Here is a 26,105-nt window from a genome sequence, read left to right on the forward strand (position 1 = left end):
TTATTTCTAATTCTTGTTCTCACAAGAGAGAAAAGGATGTTGAGGAGCTCACTTTTCCTGGTGTAAATAAACTTCAGAATGAAGAAACTGCCTTCAACAGCCAGCTAAATGGGATAGCTCTCTTCTCTGAAAATGAGAGAGTTGGCTGTAAGTAGATTCGAACTGTGGCAGTCCGCAGAGCCACCTGCCCTCCCCAACCTGGGATAGAAGGCCCGACGGGGAGAGGCCCCACAGGGAAGCCACAGGGAAAAGTCCTATGAACCTCCTAGTTTAAAGAAATTCTCCCTAGCTTCTCCTTCTATCAGAGAGCCTGGAGTTCAAGTGTGCGTGCCATGCTATGTTTTGATTTTTATTAACTAAAATTGTTGTGTATTGCTGACTTTCATTTGGGGCTCAGTTCAATTTGATGCAGGTGGGGAAATTGTGAATTTATACTCATGCTAGTTTGTATAATAACATTAAAAATATTTTATGGCTCCAGAAAGGCTTTCATTCCTTTAATGTCTTGCATAATAACACCTTTCTAAAAAGAGTTATACAGAGCTAATTCATCCCAAGACTGGGTTTTGATGCTTTTCTTCCTTCCTCCCTCTCTTACTCTTCACTTTGTTTCATTTCACAAAGATGGTTCCACTGATGTCAGCAGAATGAGGCAAATCTTTCTTATTTTTTCAGGTAAGGCAGACAACTTTCCTGAGGTCCACTTTGTGAAACTTAAGTTCAATGCACATGGGAAACTGGTGTTCTTTATGAAGCTTTGTAAGTACCAAGTTCTTAATTACTCAGTTATCTTGTTATCTTTATGTAGTTTTGGAGGATAGAGATACACATGCACACAAACATATGTTGAGTGTACATTCCTATGTAACATGTTCATCTACATGGAGAGGTCACCTGGTTGCCTTTGATGATAGTGTCACCTCTTCCGGGTAATCAGATAAATTCCCTTCCAGTCCTGTGACTTGAACAACACAGCACAATCCAGAACATGAGGGATGCATTAATAATATTTTCCCTAGGAAAGATTTGTGAAAAAATACATCATAGAAAAACATGTTCATTCCTTTTGCCAGGGACATTACTACTAAGAGGTCTAGAAGAAGGTTGTGTGGGAAGTGTGCAGACAAATAACATGCTATATACTGTGAGAAACTATCATTAATCAGGCTCAAGGACAGAGCAAAAGGGAGCACACAATAGCATTTAGGTTTTTATGATCTCCCTAAAATCAACCATCGTGGAGAAGACTCTTTCTGCAAGTAAAACATGTCTCCGTAAATCTTCAATGTGATGTGTAGGTAAGTTCTTCCAAGCAAATGAGATTGTTGAGAAGAGGAACTGAACCAGATCCTGCTGTAAGAAACACCTACTTTGGAAGGATGGGTTGGGTGGCTGGTGAAGGAGATTGACATGAGTAGGAGAAGCACCAAAGTCTGAAGGATACACCAAGCTTGGAATACAGGTTATAAAAGAGTCAGTATTAGTTAGGGTGGCTAGTTTCCTGTGGCTGCCATAACAAATCACCATAGATTTGATGGCTTAGAACAATACAAATTGATTCTCACAGAGTTCTGGAGGCCAGGAGTCCTAAATCAAGGTGTTGGTAGGGCTGTGCTCCCTCCAGAGGCTGAAGGGCAGAATCCATTCCTTGTCTCATCCAGCTTCTAGGCATTCCTTATAGCCATAAGGCTACTACTGCCTTCTCACGGCCTTCTCCTCTTCTGTGTCAAATATTTCTCTGCCTTTCTCTTATAAGGACACTTGTCACTGGATGTAAGAGCAACCTGAATAACTCAGGATGATCTTATTTTGAGATCGTTAACTTAATTATATCTGCAAATATCTTTTTTTTCCAAAAAAAGGTCCACATTCAAAGTTTCCAGAGGTCAAGATGTGAATGTATCTTTTTGGGAGGCCACCATTCAACCCACTACAGTCCTCAACAGTATAACAGAGCTGGGAGGTGAGTAATCCTATGTGGGAAGTCATAGAATGTCAGAAAGCAAGGGGAGAAAAGCCAAGTGAAGCCAGATGTTGTGAAGGGGTACACTAAAAGGGGAAAAAGAGGATTCTGGGGCCCCCTCAGGAGCACAGTAGTCAACACTGGGGCATCTGTATCCTGGGTCTAGGAGCGATTACTGCTAAGCTCCACTGGATGCTGAACTGAGGGTAAGGATTTCCTGCTTCGGTCAAGACATTATAGGAATTAGGGTTCAAGAGGGCCTGTTGAAGAGATATAAATAGTACCATTCTCAAATAAAACCAGAGAAGTGGTTATACTGGGCTGACCAAGCCCCAGGGCTTTGCTCTGGATCCATTTGGATGGAGGCTGCCCTGGCAGGAATGAAGGAGCCTAGCACTTGGGGCAGTGGTCCATGCACAGGGTCAGATCAGCTCTGCTAAGTAAGAGACAAAGGAGAAGGCGTCCCTTGCCCCACCCATGCATGTTTTGTACCTCATATACTCCAGGGTTAGAAGTTTTCTTTTCTTGTCTCTTCCTCCAGATCTGCTCTTGACCAGCTGTTACAAGATGACCAGTTGCTTGACAGCTCCAGATATAATAAGTCATATCCTTTCATTTTGTTCAACTACCTGGAGGTCCGGCCCAGGCCCTCATTTCTAGCCTCCCCTCAATGCCCCTGCTAGTTAGTCATGCTGGTCGCTTTCCCTAGTAAACTATTTTTAGCCATGTATTCCATGGTCTGACCAAGATGTTCTGGGTCAGGACCAGGTTGTGACAGATCAGGCTTGAGGTCAGCTGTCTCCCACTGGCTTTCAGCCTGAAGTTAATAGGGCAAGAAAAACACATTTGTACAATGGAAAACATGGCCCATTTCCTAACACATGCTCAGATATCATCCAAACATTTCAGTGTAGTTGTAGTGTAAAATGCTGATTTGCTTCCAAAATGCTTATTTATTTATTTATTTATTTATTTGCATGTTGATTAATCAAAGTCATACCCTGCCTATATTCCAAAAGGGTATGAGGTGACTTCCAGACCCTATGGGACTTCTCAGAAATGCTGAATAATCATTACCTAGCACAGCCATGGGGTCCTCACTCAAGTGTCAGTAGACCATCCTAATTGTACTTCCAATGTTGCAGGCAAAGATGGTAGCCCTCATTAGATAAGCACCTTTGTGACATTTTGAAGTTAATAAAGTTCCTCTAGTTTCATATAGAAAAGAACTGCAAAATATAATGTGGGCATATGGCCCACTGGTTGTAGGAATGTATGAAGCAGGACAGAGCCAAAAGACTTGGGAGCCCAATGGCCAGATGGCAACCTCCAATGAACTTTGCAGCCTTTGCCTCTACCGCCTGACCTCATAACTGAACTTGCTCTCTCCTGCTGCCATCCCTTCTTTACCCTCTGACAGTGGCTTTAAGCTCAGGGTCAAAGTAGGTCCAGATTAAAGTCAATTTAAGGGCCATTAGCTTGCCCAATTACTAAAAACCACCATTATTCTCTGTTTAAAGTAATGCCTCTCAAAGACATTATATAAAGTGCAAATGTAAAAATACTCTCTAATTATTAAGGACCCATTAACCAGATAGCTACTTTTTAGTAGAGGAAAAGTACCCAATTTGTTAAACTTTGACAAAGTAGATGGGAGGGTAGAAAAAGAAGGGATTAACTGAAAAAAACCATTGATATCTGAACAGGGTGGCATGCTGCTTAGGGGCTATAGGCGGCCAGGAACACCAGAAGGACAAATGACTTAACCTCTCTAAGCTTCAGTTTTTCTCATGCACAAATGAGGATATTGATAACACCATTAGAGAAGGTCATCTTTGTAATGTATTTAGCATTATTCCTGACTCATAAGAGCTGAACAAATGTTAGCAGAGGTAGTATTGTTGAGGTTATGCTAACAATACTGATAACTGTGATTAGTATCAGTAATAGCAGTAGTAGCCTTGGAAGCGGTAGTGCACTGTGCCCTGAGAAGGGTTGGGTTAAGTGGAACTGATATAGAAGTAAAATAAGAGTCGAGGGAAATAAATGAGAAAGTGGGGGCAGGGGTGTGAATACCAATCCTTAGCTATGCTGTAGCTTTGTGTGGGATTAGTTACAAGGGGGACATCCTGGCAAAGTGATTTTAGAGCCAAACACACAGGCACTCAAACCTCGACTCTGTTACTTGATAATGTGTGACTTTAGGGAAGTCACTAAACTTGCCAAAGTCTCAATGACCTTATTTGTAAAATGGGAGTAATCATACCTGTATGAAGATTATATGTATAACATATATGTAACATACTTAATGTACCCAGGACCCAGCAAATATGTCCCATCTTTCACCTGGCCAAACTCTCTCCCCCCACACCGTGGTTGGCACACTGCAAAAGGGGAAATCCATCTGGACAGGTGAGAAACAGGAGAATTAGCATTGTGGGCTCTTTGCTAAGGGAAGAAAGATGTCAGCAGCTTCCTTACATCCTCCTCCCACTGGGGGAGCTGATGGAATGTACAGTAGGGCTGCTAAATGTTAGAACTCACACTTGTATTTAGTTACAGCAAGTAGTGGAGTAATTTTGAATTCACTGAAGGAATGTGCTATTGCAAAATGGAAGTCATCCAGTAAAAAGCAGCCCCACAATAGGTTTTCATAGAAATTTAATTCTGATCATTCTGATTTTGTATGTTAACATAAATAAAATATGAGAACATTTTTCTGCTATAAAATTGAAGATAATTTCTCTAACATATATAAATGTAATAGTTACAAATATCTTCTCATCATAATTCTAAAATATTTATCATTTGATCTGAGTTAACAGAAGACATGTCATCTGTCACAGTTAAAACAAGTTTAGGAATCTTTCTCCATTTCCCCATTTTAAACATTACTTTCTTTGATTAAACTTTAATTACATTGAGAAAAAAATTTAAAAATCACCTCATATCTATTTTCAAAATTATTGTTTTGAGGACTTTATTTCTTTCTTTCTCTAAATTCACAGAATGTAATTCTTCTCATGCAAAGTCAGTCCCATGGCTTTGTTTTCTTTAGGTGTTTTGATAACTGTTATTGTAAAAAAAAAAAAAAAAAGTACGAATTTTGACATTTTAAGTGTATTTTCAGAAAACTCTCTTTCTGATTTATATGTTCCTGACACTGATATGTAGTTCTATGTCATTAGTTACTAAAATATTTTCTATAATTATGTAAATTATGTTGACACTTTCTGGTAGGATGCGCATACTTTACTATTTTGTCATTTCAAAAGTTCTAAAATGAATCAGACATAATCATTTGAAGTATTTTCAAATTAAACAGCTGTTAAAGGGTCTGGCTCTCTTGTTGCTTTCTTTGCCTATAATGCTTAGTATGCTGCTCTGTATAAGAGGCTCTTAAGTAAATATACCCTCTCTCCCCACAGACTTAAAAAAAAAGATAACTAAGTTATGGTCATGGACATTTTGGAGTTCATGGCCAGATACATACAGGTATAGAACTACAGATTATTACAGTACAATGTAGAAGGCAAGTGTTATAATAAAGGTATGAATGATTGCCATGACAGATGAGAGAATGATTAACTGCCCAGATGAGCCAAGGAAAGTTTTACAAATAAAGTGATCTCTAATCTGGGTCTTGAAGTTTCAGTTGGAGTTTGGTGAGGAGAAGAACATCCCAGGCAGATGCACAGATAGAGACATGGTTAGGGAGGATAAGGGGTCGACAATGCCTAGAATTGTAGGACACAGGAATTTTAGCACTGACTTAAAAGTTAGAGCACATGGGGAATCATCTGTAAAAGCTTTAAAAATACATATGAAAAAATTATCTTTATTCTATAAGCAGTAGGGCCACTTAAGTTCTTTAAGCAAAGAACTGATGGGACCCAACTTTTCAGATCATAAACAACATGGTGTGGAAGACAGATAGGTGAAGTCTTTCTGGTTTAAGCAACCTAGAATGATATGTCTTTCAAGACCATGGGAGGGAAAACAATCTCCCTCCATCTCAATTATGCTTAGTTCAAATAGAAGATCATTCAGTTGTTGCTGGGTGGCCCACAAGGATCTGAGAAAGATAAATACAGTGTCCTAAGCAATTTTCAGAGACATTTGAAGAAAACAACTTGATAAATATGGTGGATTTTTTGCTTTACAGTCCAGAGCCCCAGGGAGGGCTGTGACCCACCACACCTCTACCATGTTGTTTATTGCCATACTCTATGTGGGGACATGACCCACCACACTTCTGCCATATCCTGCCTCACGCCTGACTAATCCACAGGTGGAAACATGCTCTGTCACGCTTGTGCCACATTCATGACTTAGGATGGGCATGGTATACCTCAGCCATGCCACATCCAAGTATGGAGCCCTGAGGAAGTAGCTGTTTGTAGCCCCACCACTGCCCAGGTTACAGAAAATGGCATAAAAGGTAGTGCTTATAATATGGGTAAAGAGAGATAATGACGAAGGGTGTGGACAGAGGAGCAATGAGAGAGAGGTTTAAAAATAAGTTAATAAATGAATGAATATAAATAAATGCATAATAAATCATGAATTAGAAGAGAGAAGTTAAAAAAAAATCTTAAAAATAAGGGAGGAAGAAATACCAGAAAGAAAATATTTTCTGAAATAAGAAAGAAAATTAAAGTAAACAGGAAGACAAATCAGAAAACAAGATAACATGAAGAGGTAAACATAGTGAATGATCCATATATGTACAATATATACCCTGTAGTTTTTTCATTCCCTTAAGAAACTTGTTTATCTTCCTCACATGCTTTTGAATGTTCTTGGTGAGCAGATGGAGATATCAGAATTGAGTCCCCAATAAGAATATCTCCTCCTTTCACTCTTCTCAAACCACGTGTTAAGTCTTTAAAGTTTTATCTTTGGGAAACCTCACCCATGTGATAAATCAGTTACTATCTGACCCGTCTGGTCTAAACACACATCTGTCTGTCTCTAATTCATAGCTTCATCATGGTGGAAGGGGTAGGAAATCAGTATTTCCTAAATTTTAAGGAAACATAGAATAGAAAACTGATTGTTAGTGAAAGTCTCCAGAATTATTCTGGGGTTACCCATGAGATTTATTGGAAGGTAGCTCCTATCACTAGTCGTGGACCACCTGGCTATCATGGTTTCAGGAGACAGAGCTCCTACAGAAACTATGAAGATTCTGGCATACTAGAGAGTCAGATGCATTTAGAATGGGTTTCGTACATCTGCACCCAGAAAAGATGGAAACCAGCAGACACTTTCTTTCTTCTCAACTGCACAGGCCAGCAGGGAGGCCTGCAAGTGGTATGGGAGCAGCCGTTCACCAGCATCACACAGGGCAATCATCAAGTTAAATAGCCGTTCCTTCTCTTCAGGACACAAGGAGAATAACCCTCCTGCTCAGCCCTGGGAACACATGAGTGTGCAGAGGCACAAAGGGAGAGCCCACAGCCAAACCCCTTTGGTGAAGGCCATAATGGGCCAGCGCCCTCAGAGTGGGTTCACAGGCGGCTCTCTAATAACACACCAAATGGCAGCCCTATGTGGATAGGCCACCCAAGTGTGTCCAACAACAGGTACCGTGTACTCAGAAAGCTGCTAATGTACCAAGCCCCTTATTTGCAGCCCAGGGTGTACTTGTGACAATCTTTCACAAATCAGAAGGCGAATGTGAAGAAATATTATTTCTGTAGGGATACTGATTTCTACTCCCATTTAAGACCTCCTCCAAATTAAGGAAACATAAGAAAAAACTGTGGATTCTAAAAATTTAGAAAAATTAACAAGTACGTTTGAACTTTGAGTATAGTTCAGAATGGGATTGAGGGAAAGATAGAAAGCTTTAAATTGTTCTCTTACCTTTTTGTCACTCAGGCCGGAAACCTGATCCACATACTCCTCTTGGATCATGAAGGCAGCTAAGTTGGCAGTGTAGCTGGCCAGGAAGATGACGGCAAAGAAGGCCCACACTGACACCATAATCTTGGAGGTGGTCCCCTTTGGGTTTTGCACGGGTACGGAGTTGTTAAACACCAGACCCCAGAGTAACCAAATAGCTTTGCCAATGGTAAAAGACGGGCCACCTGGTTCTGCAATGAACAGAAGACAGACAGAAAGTTAAGACAGAGTCACTGGTTCTATTGAAACTTCAAATACACAAAGCTGGTAAGTTCCTGCTCAGAGGAGCAAACCCTCCAACTAAAACCCACCCCTAAATCCAGCCCTTTCACAGAAAGCTTTTATAGTTGAGAGCTTGTGTCTCTCTTCTCCTGGGACCCCCAGGAAGACACAAACAAGTTCCTTAAGAGAAAAACCAGAGGCCTCAGGTGTGTGTGGGATCCTGCTCCAATTAATGGTCATGACTCAGCGAGGGCACTGGAGGGGCCAATGTTCTGCCTCCAAGACCATATCAAATCAGAATAACAAAAGCAACTAGCCCATTATAGTCACACACACATGTCCCTATTCCCATTGTTCCTAAAATTTATATTTGTATCTACCAAGAAAGTATTTCCACTTCAAATAATAAGACCCCGAAATGTGTGGGGTCTTTTTCTACCATTGTAATAGATCTCCTCCAATTTTATTCACACTGATACGAAATGGCTTTCAATGTACTTTATCTTAATTTTTCTTAGGCTTCTAGAATTTGGCATTGAATGTTTCAAGGACAACTCTGACCCCACTCCAATGCCAACACTTCCCAAATGGTTTCCTACAGTAGCAGGAAGACCAGATAGGTGGTCATAACCCCTGGCTTTACGACATGTATCTGTGGGCACTGAGGAAGGCTCTCTTTGACCTCCCTCCCCTACCCTTCACACAGATAGTGTCAAGACCTCTGCCGATAATTTTCTTGTGACCTTTCTGCTTTCTCCGCTGGGGGATGATGAAATCTTGCCTGATGTCTGGGTCTGTGTGTAGCCCCTCCACTGCAGAAATGAACATCTGCCCGCACAGTTTTACAATACATTAGCACAGGTCTTATGACACTATCTGTGATCCCGGTAGCATCTGCTCAGCTAACTAAATCGTCGGTGACTACACATGTCGAGCCTGATACCTAACTGTGCGCACACATCTGTGCATATGGACCTTATTTCATAGAACAGATGTGTAACTAAGAAGATATTTATAAATCAAAGTTTTTTACATTGTAAAATGCTTTAAGGATACTTGATATTTAAAGTGGCCCTGCATTGAATTCCTTCGTGAAGACAAGCCTCATTTGGCAAAGTGAGTAATTACAAAGTAAGCCCTTGCTCTGAATTTTACCTCTGAATTTTGGCCTCCTTGATTTTCTTCAAGAGTAGGGGACGGGGCACAATAACTTTAGCTCTTGACATAGCCAACATATGTATATATTCATGTGCTTCTCAGATGTTTCACTTGTTACTGGTGCCCATCAGGATGGGGAGCAGGTCATGGCTTTTGGATGACCCTTTGGCACAGGCAGAAAGCCCTGACTATACCATATTGTGGAGATATCTGAACTTCCACCCAGAATTCACACACCAAATAAGAAGGTTGGTCAGCACCTGGGAATACTTCAGTGCAGTGGTGGTTCACAGCATGGACTGTGAAGTCAACAGGAGTACTAGGGGAGCCATTAAAAAATACAGCATCCTGGCACGCATCTCCAGAGATTCTTTTTAAATTGGTGTGAGGTGGGTGGTTATTCTAATATGCAACCAAGTTGGAGAACCACAATTTTGAAACATACAATGGTCCAAGCCCCACTCTGGACTTAGTGAATCAGAATATTCAAAAGTGAGGTCCATGCATCTTTGTTTTTTAAGGGTCCCATAGATAATTCTTATGTGTTGCCAGAGTTAAGAATCGAAGAATCTTTCATCTTGAAGGCATAATTCCAGGATAAAGCTCACATTCTGAATGGGAGAACACTCAGAAAAGATATAATATTTTCTAACCCTAAGGTTCTCAGGATGTTTTGGAAGAGCTATTTATAAGGATCCCATGCTACCTTTATAAAGCTAGTAAACTTTTTGTGAAGTCTCAAAAGTGCCTCAAACATATGGGCAGTTCTCACACCTCTGGACCTACCCATCCAGGAAATTGGACTGCCTCCAGTAGTGGCTGTGGGAGAGAACTGTTATCTCCTGGCCACTGCATTTCAAACATCCAACTCCTAAACTCCATGGCAGAGCATTAGAGCAGGACACGTGCTTTTGAAATGTTGTACTTTAGTGGTGATCTGTTGGCTATGGAGAACTGTCTTTTTAAAAAAATTAAAAATACATTTACTGATTTTAGAGAGAAAGAGAGAGAGAAACATTGATGTGAGAAACATCAGTTGGTTGCCTTCCATATACATCCTGACAGGGAATCAAACCTGCAACCTAGGTATGTGCCCTGACTGGGAATTAAAACCCCAACTTTTTGATGTATGGAATGATGGTCCAATCAACTGAGCCACACCAGCCAGGGCAAACTCTTTCAGCCACAACTACCCTGCTATACCCTAGGGCAGCCTGTTTTTCCTTATTCTTAATATATGGGTATAGTTTAACTTGTTAGTCTATCTGATCAGACATACTGCTCTTAGCCTAGGGTTATCAATTAGCTTCCTCTTACATGTCTGTGCTATTTTACATGCATCTCCTAACAGCTGTCCTCTCATTTTCCTAGGGCTGGAACTGGGTTTGGGGTCAGGCTTGATCCAGGGAGGGAACACAGAGATTTAAACTAACATCTTCATTGGGATATTTCTAGTGAGTGATCAAGCTGGTGGCATAGAAAGCTGAGGGTTTAAGGCAGATAGCAAATGAAGGGTACAAACTGAGAACGAGAAAAATGCTGAAATGTAATTGTTGTGATGGCCTTACCTCTACCGTCCGCGAGGCACCTGTTATAACCCACAGGGCTGAAGTACTCAAAGACAAAGACAGCCACTGCTGAGACAATGAGCAGCATCACAAACATCATAACCCAGACATCAGCACTGAAGGGCTCTGGGGAAGGAAGAAAAAAAAATCAGTGCTGAAGGTTAAAAGAGAGAACAAAGAGATTCTAATTAATTTACTTATTTATTCACTCATATAACATGTATTTTTTTGGAAAAAAACTACAGAAAAAAAATCTGTACCTCCCTTCAGATAGCCAGGGCCTGAGTTGGGGAGGAGTAAGAGGCTGTGTATCTCCATTTCCTTGAAGGGCATGTCAAGGTTTATTTCCTTTCAAACACGTGAAAAGGACAGCTTCTTGCCTGTGGACTTCTGAGAGTGTAGAGGTAGTTTCTGCCATTGGACCAGAATCTGGGTCTTTTGGTAAGTGGTACAACTCCACTAGCTATGGAGTCAAAGGATCATATTGGACTGATTTTTGGTTTATGGTCTCAGCTATGTGGCCACACCACACAGTGGAGACCCAAAAAAGCTTTTACCAATGCTTCTGAGCCTTACAGCCAAATTGATTCTCCACAGCACTCAGTTACTAATTCAGGCTTGTTATTGGTTCTGTAATAATTATGTACAATGAATATCTTTCTTCCCTTACTTCTCTGAAACTTTCCTAGATTTACTTTTTTGACACACTTTGATGTATATATTTTATTAGACATAATCAGGTTATGAGAATTTAAGTCGGTGTTAAAAAAATACATCCACATTGACTATCAGTATCTACAACAGTGAGAATTTAGCAGATGACAAGGGAACATGCTTTGGCTATAATTAACTAAATGACTACAAACTAGTCCCTATCAGTAAGTCACATCATTGAAGGGACAAGATCAAACAAGAGGCAATAATGTTCCACAATGCTTTCTTTGATTTCTTTAATCATTTTTGATGAATTCTTTCCAGTTGATCTGAATCTCTCTGGCTTAGAGGTGTCCAGAAATTGAACACTATATTCCAGAAGCCATCGCTCTGAGGCCCTATAAAAAGGGACAATTGCTATTCTGTTCCATGATACAATGCTCCTTCAATTGTGTCTCAAAATAGTTCTGGCCTTTTTAGCTATCACATCACATTGTAAACTCATAACTAAGTGAATTAATAGGCTGCTTTCTCTACTTTCCAAATCATTAATAAAGATGAAGTTGAAAAAGGGAAAGATGGCTGAAAATTAGAAAATATTTTCTTACTTGTAATCTTTACTTGTGAACTCCCAAGAGAATTATACAAGCCTGGCCACTTAATCAATTTAAAAGGACTTTGATAAGGTGCATGCCAACTGTGAAATACAAAACCTTTCAGTGGCAGCCAGAGATGGGAGGGTAGAAAGTATAATTCAAAGCCTCTATGTAGTAGAGTGGAGAAGACATCTCCCTGTTTGTTCTAACTGATTGAAATTCTACTTTTCACTTTTATTTAAGATTAGGGAATGCTCCCCCCCCCCTTCCAGTAAGCCTAGGGAAACCTTCTGTATATGTAGAAAAAGAAAAAACAAAAACAAAAAACAACCACCACATCTGCATTGGTCTTTACAATTTAGGAAGTGCTTTCCCCACATATTTTATACAATCCTTGTAATGGCTCTTTCATTATGGGACTACTATATTTATCTAACAGAGTAGTAAACTAAGACTCAGAGGTCAAGGTCCTTTCCAAGTTCATACTCAGTAAGTGGCAAGGCCAGGTTATGAAGAAATCCACTGAGGGTAGAAGTCAGTGCTTTCTCATTGTATTAAATCACTTCTTAGTTTCTGACCACCACATTTCAGAGATCAAATTGTGTATTAGAACACAGGCTCTGAAGTCAGACACATCTGAGTTTTAATCCTGAACCTGCCCATTATTAGTTGAGAGACTGTTGATAAATTGCTAACCTGTGGTTCAGTTGTTAGGTCATAAGTGGGTATAATGAGAGTATCAATGAGATCACATAGTGAAAGTTTGTACAATAATGCCTGACACATCACATAGTGGGTGTTCAATAAATATTGTCTCCTCTCTCACCTGTAATTAACTAACTGCTCCTCCTACACACACACGCACGCGCGCGCGCACACACATGCACACACCCCTGCCTGGCATTTCTATGTCATTCTAGGGCTATCCTAATGTGTGGCTGGCTCTTCCAGTTCAGAAGCTAAGGTTAGATCTCTACCGACAGCGTTAGAATTAGAATGTGGTTTTGTTTGTATATCTTAATGTTCCAATTATCCTTGTAAAGGAAAATGTACATAAAGCTGCTATAAGGATTAATGCATACATAGAGCGCATGATATCTAATAACATTTCATATAAAATTGGCAGAGCCTGAATTTGCTTCATATGAGAAAGAAATTTGGCTGAGAAACTTAAGTAGTTTATAGGAAAATTTCTTCAGAACCTCTAACATCACTTTATGCTGCATTAATTGAATAACTCTCCGCACCCCGCCCCACCCCGACCCCTGGATAGAGCTTAACAAAATGTTATTCACTGCCTATGCCAATACCCTCATAAAAAAATTTAAAAAAAAGATGTCGTTTAGAACAATTGTGACTATCCAACGGCTCACAGCTTGTTTATATCCAAATAAGGCTTCCTGTCTCCTAGCCCCATGCTCTGTTTTCAAGATGACATTTTATTTTCCAAGCTCTTTCTCTCACAACCCCTGAAAAAATATGGGATCTGAGCTCACAAAGGAGCTTATCTAATTGACATCTTGACCTTCACTCACCCAACCTTAAATCATACCTAAGGCTTGGGACATTTAAGCAATGCTGGAGAGTGGGGACGTACTGAGTGGTGTGGGAAAGGATGGAGTGGAATGGCGAGAAGAATCAGATCAGCTTTATCTGACAAAACCTCAGAAAACTCATGTGATCACAGAAAACCCTTTTAGGTAGCACTGAGCTCAATTCTTGAAGAAAATTTAAAATCATAGGTATTTCAATGATATTCACAATTAGAAATTGCTAAAGTAGGAAGGAGCTTCAAAAATCAGATTGTTGAAAAGTCTTTTATGGTTGAGGAAACTGAGTCCCAGGATAAAGCATATTTGCTTAAGGTAAGTAGCAGGAATGGGACTCAAGTCCTGAACTGTTTCTTATAAAGTACCATGCCTTTTTATTTGGGGGGAGGTGTGTTCTTCAGTTTCCATTTTGGAGAATAATCAATGTTGAAGCCCCCCAAATGAAATCCTGGCTGAGCTAAGCTTATAGCAAACCACTTCCTGGCTGAAAGAGCCTGACCATGTGCTCCTTCACTGTGCCTCACTCCATCTACCTGCCCTTGCGGCTACTTCCTTCACACCTGCAAGCATGTCATGTACCTAAGAAGGCAGAAGGTGAGACGGTCCCATTGCTGCGTGACACCATGACACTGATGCCTGTCTCTATGAAGGGCACGGAGAAGTCAACCACCTCAGATCGCTCCTCGTTGATGGTGAGTGACCCCACAGCCATGTAGGCCCTCTTCATGACCACCTGGGGAGAAAGGCACAATAAACCAATTAGAACATTCAGGAAGGCGAGGGGCCTCCATGAGGAAAATAACTCAGAGCCCTACAGTCGTTTCCTTTGTACATGGGAACAGTATATTCTATTTACTATTTTATACTTTCTAAGATTTGTAAAATGAGTGTTTTTGATATCTAAATGAAACAAAAATAATGAAAAATGGAAATGGTCCTTAATTCCTGACACTCACCTCTCCAATCATACCATTCCAGGTTCCATTGATTTTCTTCCCATGCTTGCCATTGGTAACCAGGTAAAGATCATAGGTGAACTTCACAGATTTGGAAATTTTCTTTAGGATGTCAATACAGAACCCCTTGCAGCATTTTTTGATGTAACCAGGCTCTTCATCTGTTTTATTCCTAAGCAGAAACAAACAAACAAAAATAAGGTGTTATATAAGAAGCAAATTACCCTTTGCCATTAAAACTCCAACCGCTTTCACAGATCAGAACCATTTATATCAGACCTAAGTAAGGGAATAAATCAGACCACAGAACTGCAATTCTCTCATTAGCTCACTGCAGTAAACCAGGTTTTCTCATGATCCTTTGAAGTATAATATACATCAGGAAAGGGCATATATCCTAAGGGTTCAGTTGGATGAATTTTTATACACTGAACCCATAAATTAACCAGCACTCAAATCCAGATACAGAAAAGCTACTAGCACCTTAGAGGCCTCTTATTCTCCCTTTTAAGCACTTCCCACCCTCACCAAAGAGAACCATTATCCTGGCTTCTAAATTGTTTCTAAATCTTGAAATTCCAGGACATGCTGGTCCCCCAGAATATATTTCAACAGCAATGTAAACTTGAGTCCCCATAAACTGTAGGTCCTAGTCATTGAGAACAGGCAATCAAAGAAGTGTTAGTATAATGAGCAGAAGTTCTCCCAAGTCATGATCTGGACAGAACCAAACATCACACTGCAGGGCTGCCAGTAATTCCGTTACTCAACGGAAACGGAAACTCAGACACGGGGCTCAATTCATTCTATGCTTTAGGTCCCAGGCCAGCCAGGTGCTAACAGCTGGGTCCAATCTGAATATCCTACGCCACCCGAAGCCACTGGGGAAGGTGCCGTACTCAGAGACTATGCGTTTTTGGCAGGGGACTGTGTTCCTCATGCAGGTTCCACTCAGAGGGTCCACACTTTCCACAATAACAAATGGAGCCTCCTCCAGCGTTACAATGCTCAGATGGTCATCCTCCTGCTCTTCTGTCTCAGGACACATTCGGGGCCACAAGTAGTACTTCATCTGCAGGGACTTGTCTTTCCACTTCCCCACCTGCACAGGGATAAACAAAAGACTCAGGAACTTTTGGTGAAGACATAGCAGCTTCTCCTACACGCACCTAGGAAGATTTACACAAAGGCCAACAGATGCAGGTATTTTGCATAACAGAGAGAAGAATTGTTTTTAAACTATATGCTTAAAATGAGGCCACTGTGTGCAAATCTAAGAAAGGTAATCTATTCATTTACTTACCTACTTACCAAACATTAAAAAGAGGACCTACCATGTGCCAGGCACCTGCTAACACCTATGGCTTATAGAAGCATCATTCTGACTTTCATCAGGCTCACACTGAGTGAGGAGTCAGAAATGTAAACAAATGCTTACAGTGCTCTGTGGTAAGTGCCAAACCTAAAGCCTGCACCAAGTGCTGGGAGGATGCCAGAGTTTCCTGCCCTATGTGGCTGTTGGTTTTTTCTACTTAACTATAGCAAGCAGCACGATAGTGAGAGCAGCAAATAGCTTTGGAAAGGTCAAAGAATGACTGAAACAAATGAGCCAGAAGGATGTGTTCTGGCTTGTAACAGAGGTCCAGTGGGAAGCCATGTGGAGAACTGGGTAGGTCTGAATTGAAATAAAGTGATAAGTCAGGATTAAAGAACACTGACCCAGCTTGGCTGGAGGAGGAAGTGTGGTTGGGCTGGTGATGAATGCCACAGGTCAGTGCAGACATGCACCTGCTGGGATGAATGAAAGCCCCAGGTCTTGCTGTGAGCTGCCACATATGCCCACACAGGCTGTGCACCCCAACTTCAGGGAGCACCGTTCACACAAACTTCAATGTGAAAGGTGGGTGCCCCCTGGAATCACACTTATGGTGGCCCTGCTGCCAATCTTCAGGAAAATGTGTGGGTTCCATGATCTTTTATAAGAGCCATTCATTCCTGTTTTTATAGTAGAATCTGCATGACTTGGTTGGTGGGTTCTCATTCTCACTCTGTCATTAAGTTTATTGAAGAAAGAGGGAATACCTTTTAATTTTCTATAAATGAACATCTTCCATTATTACAGGGAATTATGGATTGCAAGCTCTTGCATTTTCCCAGTCTATAATTTCCTCTATGCAGCAATGCAAATTAGATGCACAGGTAAGATCTTAGGACTATAAAACTACTTAATGTATTAACTCAATGAAATATATTAAATCAGTAAGGAGCAAATAAATGGGCAGAACTTCATAAATTTTCTAGCAGGCTTAGATGAATGGGCTTAGATTTCCATATTCATACAAAACCAAAATTTCATCCTTTGTTTCTGCTTTTGTCTACACTTAGGTTCTATCCAGTACCTCCCTAGGTGTGGTTTGTACCTCCCCTCAACCTGTGTATTTAGCAGGTGCTGCCTACTTCCAGGCCCACTTAGTGCCTACACAGCCACTACCCCCATTGCATTGTCACTATAACACAGGCAGTGACTTGGTGTCCTCGGTGATCTTGTTTGGGATTAACCCTGATGCTAGTTAGCCTTCTCCCAAGTGTGTCAGTCATATCTTGCTCCTGTGCTCAGAATCATACACAGAACCCAATGTTTGCTTTCATGTACCTATATATATAGTCTTTTCCGTACTGTTGACCCTCATTTTAGTGCCATGTCTGCTTTTCCTCTTATTGCTAAGATAACTTATTTCTGAAGCAGAAATGTTCAGATAGCTTCCCAGGCACGTGGAGATATCAGTGTCTTCGGTCTGTGGTTAGGGGGAGGTGGGGTCTGGGGAAGAGAAAACCGTGCCCTGCGGAGCCATGATATGGGTTACCTCCATCTCCAAGCAGCCCTAGTTACCCCAGTGGGCAAACTGATATCCTTTTCTGCATATTCAATGATGTGAAAAAGGTTGGGAGCCCTAAAGTACCCGTATGTATGTATGTATGTATGTATGTATGTATTTATTTCACTGCTGTCTTATTCCTACAATAGTCTGTTTGGCTTTTTTTTCCTTTTAAATCCAAATTTGTTCTCTTCCATTTTTATTGCTACTAGCCTGGCCCAGTAGTCCAGCAGCCCATTCTGGGATAATTTCAGGCAACTTCAAACCTCACATAAGGTTCCTCCTAGAGGAACTGCTGCCAGATGACTCTTCTTAAAGCATCACTACATCATATGATACCTACTCAAAAAATTTCAACAACCTTCCATCACCCTCAGGATTGTGTCCAAACTTCTCATCTAGGTCCATGCATTGAACCTAATCTACCTTGATACAGTTAACTTCACTATTTTGAAACATGAATCTGTTGTTCAAGTTGGAAAGTAAGTTGTTGGTATTGGGAGCGAACAAAGGTTAATCAGGAACAGGTTTCAATAAGCTCATTACATTTTCTTTTCTGATAGACTTTCTATATCTGTGAAACAAAAATGCTGCAGACATAGCATTTTGGCAAAGTTTTTCATGACACCCTTATGAATAAGATGAAATATAATATAGATCATTATATACTTCGCTAGATTTTAAAGGAGGGTAAAATCCTATTTAAAAAAAAGATGTTTTTAATGATTCAATGCCAATATTGAAAGAGGTCTCTAGTGACATGTCAAAGAGCTCTGTTCTTAGAAGTGGCCTGTATAGTGTTTCAGAAAACAAAATAGAAGTCATGATGATAAAACTGCAGATTCAAAGCTAGACAGAATAGAAGATATACTGCATTGCAGACTCAAGGTTGGAAGCAATATGAATTAATTGGCATAACAAAGTAAACCAATTGGCACATGGAATGAAATGTAACAGTATTTATACTTAAAGTCTAGCATTTAGATTTTTCAAAAGCAACTGCACAGTACTGAAAAGGAGATACTGGAATTTACAGCAGATTATACAAGCTATTGCAATAACAAATGGTGTACTTGTAGACTTACAAGTGTCAAGCACCTGTGATGAGGGGAGGGCATAGATGATCTCACTCTGCTCTGTGTTCATCATACCACAGCTGGAAAACTAGGTTATGATCCTATAATTCTATGATCAACTGATTCTTATTTACTATATCATTCTCATTAACCCAACAATAATCTCTTCATGCAGTCCTCTCTAGCACATTCTTCCCCAATTTCCTGTCAAGCTAGCTGGAGCATGTCCTTGCTTGCTTCACTTTAATGCAGTTCAGCCAACAACAACTGTGCGCCAATTCTCTGCCAAGCACACTGGTTATATGCTAGAGGTAACAATATCAAGTAACATTAATTGAGGGCTTAGTATGTTCTAGTCGCTGAACACATCTAGTAATCTCATAAATCATCACAGAAAACTTGTGAGATGGAGACTACTGTTTAATTTCTCCTTTTACAGAGCACAGGAGAGGGGTTTGATGACTTGCTTACAGTCTTGAAGTGAGTGAGTGCTGTGTCAAGATTTGAAGCTGAACAATCTGGCTCCACAGCTTGGGCTCCTACCCATCACACAGTATTGCTTCTGCTGCAATGGAAGAGTAACACACAATCCCTGTCCTCCAAGGACAGACTAGTGGGGCAAGACACTATCTATTGACAGTAATTCAAGTTAGGCTTTGATAGTTACCCAAATAAAAGGTATATATAAAGTACTCTGGGATTCAGAGTCGAAGTGATTATTTCAGAAGGGTTCAGGGCTAAGCTTGACGAAGATCCTCATCTTTGAACTGGGCTTTGAAATGTAAGTAACAGCTCATAATGTGAAGGGTACTTTTATCCACTGAGGCAACAGCAAGAGCAAAGTTGCAGTCCTGTAGGTGCCTGATTCAAAGACCAAGGATGATCCTTCACAGCTGAAAGGCACGATATGTGAGGAGAAATGGTCTAGCTCAGTTCTCTTCCTCCTTAAAGACCTGATCCCTCTAGCCAGACAATCTCTATCACTCTCAAGAGCCAACTGGATTGTACTCATCTCTTCCCAACTTGTTGGCATCAGGTTTGTAGCTTGATATTGGCCCTGGGCACAACTGGCAAACAGAACAACCCAGGGCTTCCTTTCTCCATGCCTGCCTCCAGTTGTTAAACATTCACCAGCTTCCCCTATCCAGAGTAATCAAATCATTCATTATTTCATGATATTTACCATTTTATTTAGTGACTTTTGAATTTGTCTCTTAAATTAAATTCTAAAGATGCCCTTAGTGTTTCTGTGATCAGGGATATGTTTCTAACACTCTCTGAGCCTCTGTTTCCACATCTGTAAAATAAGAGAGTGATTTCTAAGGTGCCTTTCACATAATCTCGTAATCCCAGGATCTCTTCAGGACAGAGACTTTCTACTACACTCCATCTGATTAGAACCAATGAAAAGAAAGGTGTTATTAGTGGTTAATTCCTGATGGAAGAGAAGTATCTGCTTGTTTATACAAAAGGCTAGCTTGTCATAAGTCATGATTCTTTTTTGTTGTTTCTTCATGGATTATTGCAGCGAGAAGAAAACGTAACAGATTCCTTGAAGATTAAAAGCAGAAACAGTTTTGAAAAAGAAGCTGCTATACATACCAGATTCACAATGGCAATACACAGTACTCATATTAAAGAACATGTTTACCTAACTCAAATTAGTTAGCTCGGTTTTTTTATGGGGCAAGACAGTTAGAAACAAGTGAACAACTAAAATTAAATAAAATGAGGACTATTTATGTAGAAGAATAAGGTATGTTTTAAGCAATTTTTCTTTTAGGGGGAGGAAGTACAGTGAAAATATTAAAAATGGGAAATTTTTTAAGAATTATGAAGAATAGTAAATAGAAAAAGGTGAGCCTGAGACTCAAAGGAAAAATCATGAATGCTTTCCTAGGATGTGTGAACTGGTGTTGAGTTTATAATACTGAAAACGCAGAGCATAGTAGGAACTGAGGTTAACAGGAGGTCTTTCAGAGAAAATTCAATGAGAAAAACTGAATGAAAAAGCTATAGTCACAATTAAAATATGATCAGGAAAAAGAAAACCTTAAGAAATAATTAAGAAAGTGGCAGTAAAGTACTCTGAATTCCATAGAGATATGCACTAAACAAACATCATTACCACAAGCACATTGAACAACAACATCTGTCCATAAAAAATGCAGTTATCTGCCGTACTAACCTTTAAAAAGATCTCTGGAGGACTGAAACCATCATTCTCAGGAGACAAAAAAGTATCTCTGCTTAGTTTTCTCAGAAAAACATGGAGTCATTTTAGGGTTTCTGGTTTGGTTTCTCAGTAGAAGCTAAAGACCTGTTCAGCCGGGAATCTCTCCTCAGAAGGAAGCCTTTCTCACAAACCTAGAGCCTTCTCTAAGCCTTGCCTTATGAAATTCCAGAGAACCAAGCTGTGGTGCTTTTAGGCTGCAAAGTCTTCCTGGGAAGTGATCAGATTTTCTCCGTTAGTGGCAGTGAAACAGGCACCAGTTAGCACTCTGACAAGGCCACTCGTAAGAAAAGGCCACAGAGACAGTGTGTCCTCTGAAAGCCCCTGTGTTGGTCCACCCCTCCTGTGGAAGTCTCATCGCAGAGAAGGGTGAGAGGACCCGGGTGGGGCAAGGCTAGTGTGAGTGCTGCTGCGGTCCTTGCACAGGGACCAAAGGACACCAGTCTCCCCAGGCTGCACCTCTCATCTGCACAGAAAGTCATTTTTTTAAAGATCCTGGAATAAAAGCACTCATTAGAGTCTCTTTAGACATCAAAGGTTGTTTTTCAAAAATCAAAGCATTTTTATTTCTTGCCTGAGTTGACATCTGGACTGAACACTAAACATTTGCTGCTTATTTTAAGCCTTCGTCTGACTTGTAAAATGCAAAATTCAAAACTACATGTAATTTTCCTATGTAAACTAAAAGGACAGTCAGAGGCTCTGCAAGGCAGCCTGTACTGCATCCACCTGTCCCACAGCAGTGTCACATCAGACAGCTGACCTGGGCTGGCCACATGTTGGTGTTGCTCATGCTCAGGCCCGAGACTCCCAACAGGGCAGAAATCTGAGGGTAGGAGGGCACTCCCATCTCTCCTCCTCCAAAAGCTGCACAACTTAGCTCTGAGGACTTTGAGAGTTTGGGTGTCTGATAGTACTTCATTTTGCTCAATCTTTATTTTTCCATATCCATCCCCCTATCCCTTGTGTGGCTATTGATTCTCTATATTCATACAAAATACATATGCATATATATGAAGAAGAGGATATGTGTGTGTATATATGTGTATGTCTTTCCAAAATCAGATCATGATATACACATGTCTCTGCAACTTGCTTTTCCCACTTAAGTATACATCATGGGCTTTCTTCCAGTTCAACAGATGGCAGATCTAATCCCTTTTACTAGCTGGATAGTAATCCAAAACAATGAATGTGCCTCAATTTATTTAGTTCTATTCCTACTGATAAATATTTATATTTCAAAAATTAATTAACAAAAATACATAATACACATCTTGGTATTTCCAAAGCATCAGTCCCTAACAATGAAAAAGTAGAATAGAAAGATACTTGTTTTTCAATGTTCTTGATGTTGCCAGAAGACTTTACCAAAGATGTACAGCAATTGAAATTCCTATCAGCAAAGCACAAGAGGGCTCCTTGCTCACATTCTCACCAGCACTAGACTTTTATCATGATTAAACATTTGTCAATCTGAGGGATAAAGAAGTGGTAGTTAATGGCTCTTATTTTCATCTCCTTGACTTGCAGTGAGCTGGAGCACCTTTGCACATCTGTTCACCATTTAAATTTTCTCTTTTACCATCTAGCCACATCTCTTATCCATATCCTATCAAGTTGTTTGTCTTATCTATTCCTATAGAGCTCCTGGTGTAGTATGATAGGTACACTGTATCTATCAGATACGCTTGAAATACTGTTTTCACACTGAAATTTGTCTCCTAATTTTGGTATCTTTTATGCACAAAATTTTACTTTTAGTTTTTTTCTTATGAAGTAAAATATGACTCTTTATATAGAATGTTTGGTTTCTTACCTCACTTAAAAAAAAAGATCCATTCCACTCTCAAACTGCTTATTGTTCTTACTTGTACATAGAGCTGTTTCTGTGCTGTGTGTGACCGACATGCAGCTTTGCTTTGTGTGTGTACACAGTCTTCCCTCTGTCTTCCCCTCCCATGTTTCTCAAATGCTCTGGGTCCTTCTCACTCTTTTTAGGCCTCCTCACTTCCACGATGCTGCCCCTGGCCACTGCTGCCCAGAGAAAAAGCTCTATTTGATCTTCTGTAATCATCTCATGGGTCAACTGCTGCCTTTGGCTATCATACTAAAATGTTAACCATAGTTGATATACAAATCCTGTCTCTGAATATCTTTAAGCTCTTGAGGGCAGGGACTATATTATTTTGCCTTTTTTTTTGTCCCTTATACGGGCGTGAACAAGTGTGTTCTCAGTAATAATTGACTGATGTCACTGGAGGGAAGAACACATCATGCCCTCCACGAAGTCTCCACTAGACATAACTCAAGTGTTCTTTCAAGAAAAGGCCACAGGAGGTAAAGTCTGCCTCACATCCTGCCTCTCTTCATTCTGCCTCTTCAGCCAGGCAGATTATAAGTGGTCCTGGATGGACTCAGTTCCATGTGGATTGCTGTAAGTACAATGGCTCAACCTGCTGCACCAAATATCTAACAATGCCACTGGGGCAGCCTGATGATCCTTCTCCTGATCTTTCACATACTCAGTGATGCTTGAAAATAATTTCCATATCCCAATTTGATCCATGGCTACCTTGGCCTATTACTGCTTCAGCACTTACTAAGCTGGGGACTAATGGCTCTGGGCACACACACAGAAAGGAAGCCCATCCAGCCATCTTGCCTGGCACCTGTGTGGCTCTCTCAGTGACACTAAGACATCGGCTACCTTTGCAGGCCTCAGCTGCTAGCCCTGGTTGACCCCTGCCTCTCCAAGAGAGTCTGGTTGACCACTGGGGCTGTGCAACCTCATTGTTGCTACCAGCCATCGCGCTCTGAGCGACCCCTGTTCTCCACTTGTTTTTTCCTCCACATATCCTGCTCTGCAGGGTAAAAGGATGGGAAAGTAGTGAGCTGGGGCAGAATTGGGTTTCAGAAGTGGAAGTGGATGGCTGATTTGTTCAGCACCAGAGGATGGTTATGGTCATTTCAGCTGACACCGTGAACAAAGATGTGATAATATGAGAGTAACTGTAGCTATTATGGGCCAGGTGTGTCACATAGAATTGTGGTATTTCATTGTCACTAACATCTCAAAAGGTAGATATTGTTATGCCCACAGTACAGATAAATAAAACCAAGGCTCACTGAGGAGTCAGGATTTTATCTTTGAGCTCTTTGCCTCTCAAAGTCCATGTTTCTTTCACCATGCCACGTTATTTAGAGAATATTTCTGACCTCTTTGTTCCTTACATTGCTGTGATCTGAGAGAGAAGTCTTTCTTAGCTCTTGTAGCCTCCTACCCTCACCTCAGCCTCCCAGAAGCTGCAATTGATGGTTGTGTCCAAAGTCTTCATAGCAAGTGGCAACTGAAGTTCACATGGGAGCCAGACAGGTAAGATGGTAGCAGGTGGCAGGAGGAGTCAGGGTGCTGGCAAGATGTGTAACCTTGGTGAGTTACTTCATCTCTGTGTGCCTGGTATATATTAGTTTTATGCAAGTATGTGCTATTTTTTCTCCTTCTCTCCCTCCTGGTTATTACTATTACTCCTCCTATTGAAAACGTCAGTGCAATGCCTAACTTCCTTCCAGAAACATAGCTTTTTGCTTACAAATGGCAAGGGGGAATACTTAAAAAACTCCAAGTTCTCAAACTTTTAAGTCAATTTGTTTCAAAACATCAGGGTAAGCTTCATGCAGTTCTTTCAGTTCTGTGCAACATTTCCATTCAGGTGAAAATAAAAACAGAAATCACAAAAATAAAAATGCTATGACCCTTTTAGATTTACCAAAGGCCTTGAACTGAGTTCCATTGAGCCAGGTGCTCTCTCTCTCCATAAACCCTTCCTGGGGCAGAATGGATGTTTCTTGTAGGCCAGAGTACTTTGTAAATAGTTTGCTAAACGGGCTCAGAAAGGCTGAAAGGTTCAACATGTTTTCTTCCCAAGCTCCCAGCTCCCATCCTTGGACAGAAATACAGTCCCATTCTAGGACTTAGATGAGTTCAATTACTGAGAGCTGAGCTCACCTTTCTTCTCTGATCTACCTTCTTCCAAGAAAGACCCCTCCTCTTGAATACCAAAACTGAGCCCTGAACCATCTTCTGGGATGTGCAGGATGCAAGCAGGGACCTCCTGAACTTGCTCTGAATAAACTTTCATCCTATACAACAGGGCTATAGATGTGTATGCAACATGCCCAGGGTTTCTGCTTGCTCCAGAGCACAGCTCAGCAGGGATGCTGATGAACTGATTGATGGATGTGGGTGGGCTCTAGAGGTGCTATTGTAATCTTTTTTGGGCATCTGGGTCACAGGCTTTTGACACTGACACTGCTCACCATCAGCTTATCTTCTCACTACTCCCTACCTTCATCCTCAAATGACAAGTTTTGTTGTCAGGGTAGAGCAAAAGTGCAAAGTGTCTGACCATTCTGAATGTGACTTCTTGGATCTGAGCACTGGATTGGCAAGGACTTCACTAGTATTTATGTATGAGTTTATGCATGTGTATGTGTTATGTAGTTCTGTATGTATGTATGTATGTATTCACTTACTCCACTACTTTATCCTGCTTTGTCATATTAGTGAAGTGCACAATCTTAAAGTCTGAAAGGCCTAATTTGAATTCTGGCTTTGGCTGTGTGTGACTATGGACAGTTACCTAATGTTTTAAATTCTATGTTGTAGATTCCTGTCATTTTTTCTACCAAATAGCCATCCTCTCGCTTGATAGCTCTTACTCTCCCCCACCATCACTTTTCTTAGCTCAGTCTCTCCTTTTGTGAACTGCCCCTTCCTCAATCCCACCACATGGTACCATGAACGCTGCCATGTTATTACAGCTCCTAGTCCATCTCTGACCCAGCTACAGCGGAGTGGTTGAGGGGTGGGGCACCTGACCTGCAGGGTCAAATCCGTGGGAATTTAGGCCTTATTACTAAAAAAACAATGTCAAGTCAGTCTCACTCCAGTAGCTTAAGCTATAATATGTAAAATTGACAGGCTATGGGTAGCCATGTTTTGTACCCTGTGGAGGAAACTGACCAGACAGAAGAAGGAAGCCAGTGACTAAAGAAAATTATATACAAGTGAGAGTGAGCAAGATAAATGAGAGCATCAGAGTTCTGGCTTGTGGCTATTCTAGAGGCTCAGCAGCATTCTTGTTCTGGATTTTGGTAAGACAATCCAGTATCTTTATAATAAACTTGCCTTTTTCTTAAGCTAGTTCAAGCTGGGTATCTATTTTTTAAAATCAGAGCAGTCCTCTTAATGCACTCTTTATCTCATCTATCAATGGTAATAGGTAATAATTATAACTATCTTCATGGGGTTTTGGTGAAAAATTAAATAAAATAATGTGC

The 26,105-nt window shown here is 40.7% G+C and overlaps 1 protein-coding gene across 1 annotated transcript in view; it reads right to left on the reverse strand.

Annotated features, from left to right (window-relative positions):
- The window catches only part of LOC150011430 (glutamate receptor ionotropic, NMDA 2B), a 106,046-nt gene that overhangs the window by 32,999 nt on the left and 46,942 nt on the right, over window positions 1–26,105 (reverse strand). The window contains exons 3-7 of the mRNA XM_090275110.1: window positions 15,477–15,679; window positions 14,578–14,749; window positions 14,201–14,354; window positions 10,822–10,947; window positions 7,835–8,064 (exon numbers count right to left, since the gene is read on the reverse strand). Coding sequence (XP_090131236.1) covers window positions 7,835–8,064; window positions 10,822–10,947; window positions 14,201–14,354; window positions 14,578–14,749; window positions 15,477–15,679 — 885 coding nt within the window. The remainder of the gene's footprint in view (window positions 1–7,834; window positions 8,065–10,821; window positions 10,948–14,200; window positions 14,355–14,577; window positions 14,750–15,476; window positions 15,680–26,105) is intronic.

This window comes from Furipterus horrens, unplaced genomic scaffold (assembly GCF_987537825.1).
Source record: "Furipterus horrens unplaced genomic scaffold, mFurHor1.1.pri manual_scaffold_4, whole genome shotgun sequence".
NCBI classification, from domain to species: domain Eukaryota; kingdom Metazoa; phylum Chordata; class Mammalia; order Chiroptera; family Furipteridae; genus Furipterus; species Furipterus horrens.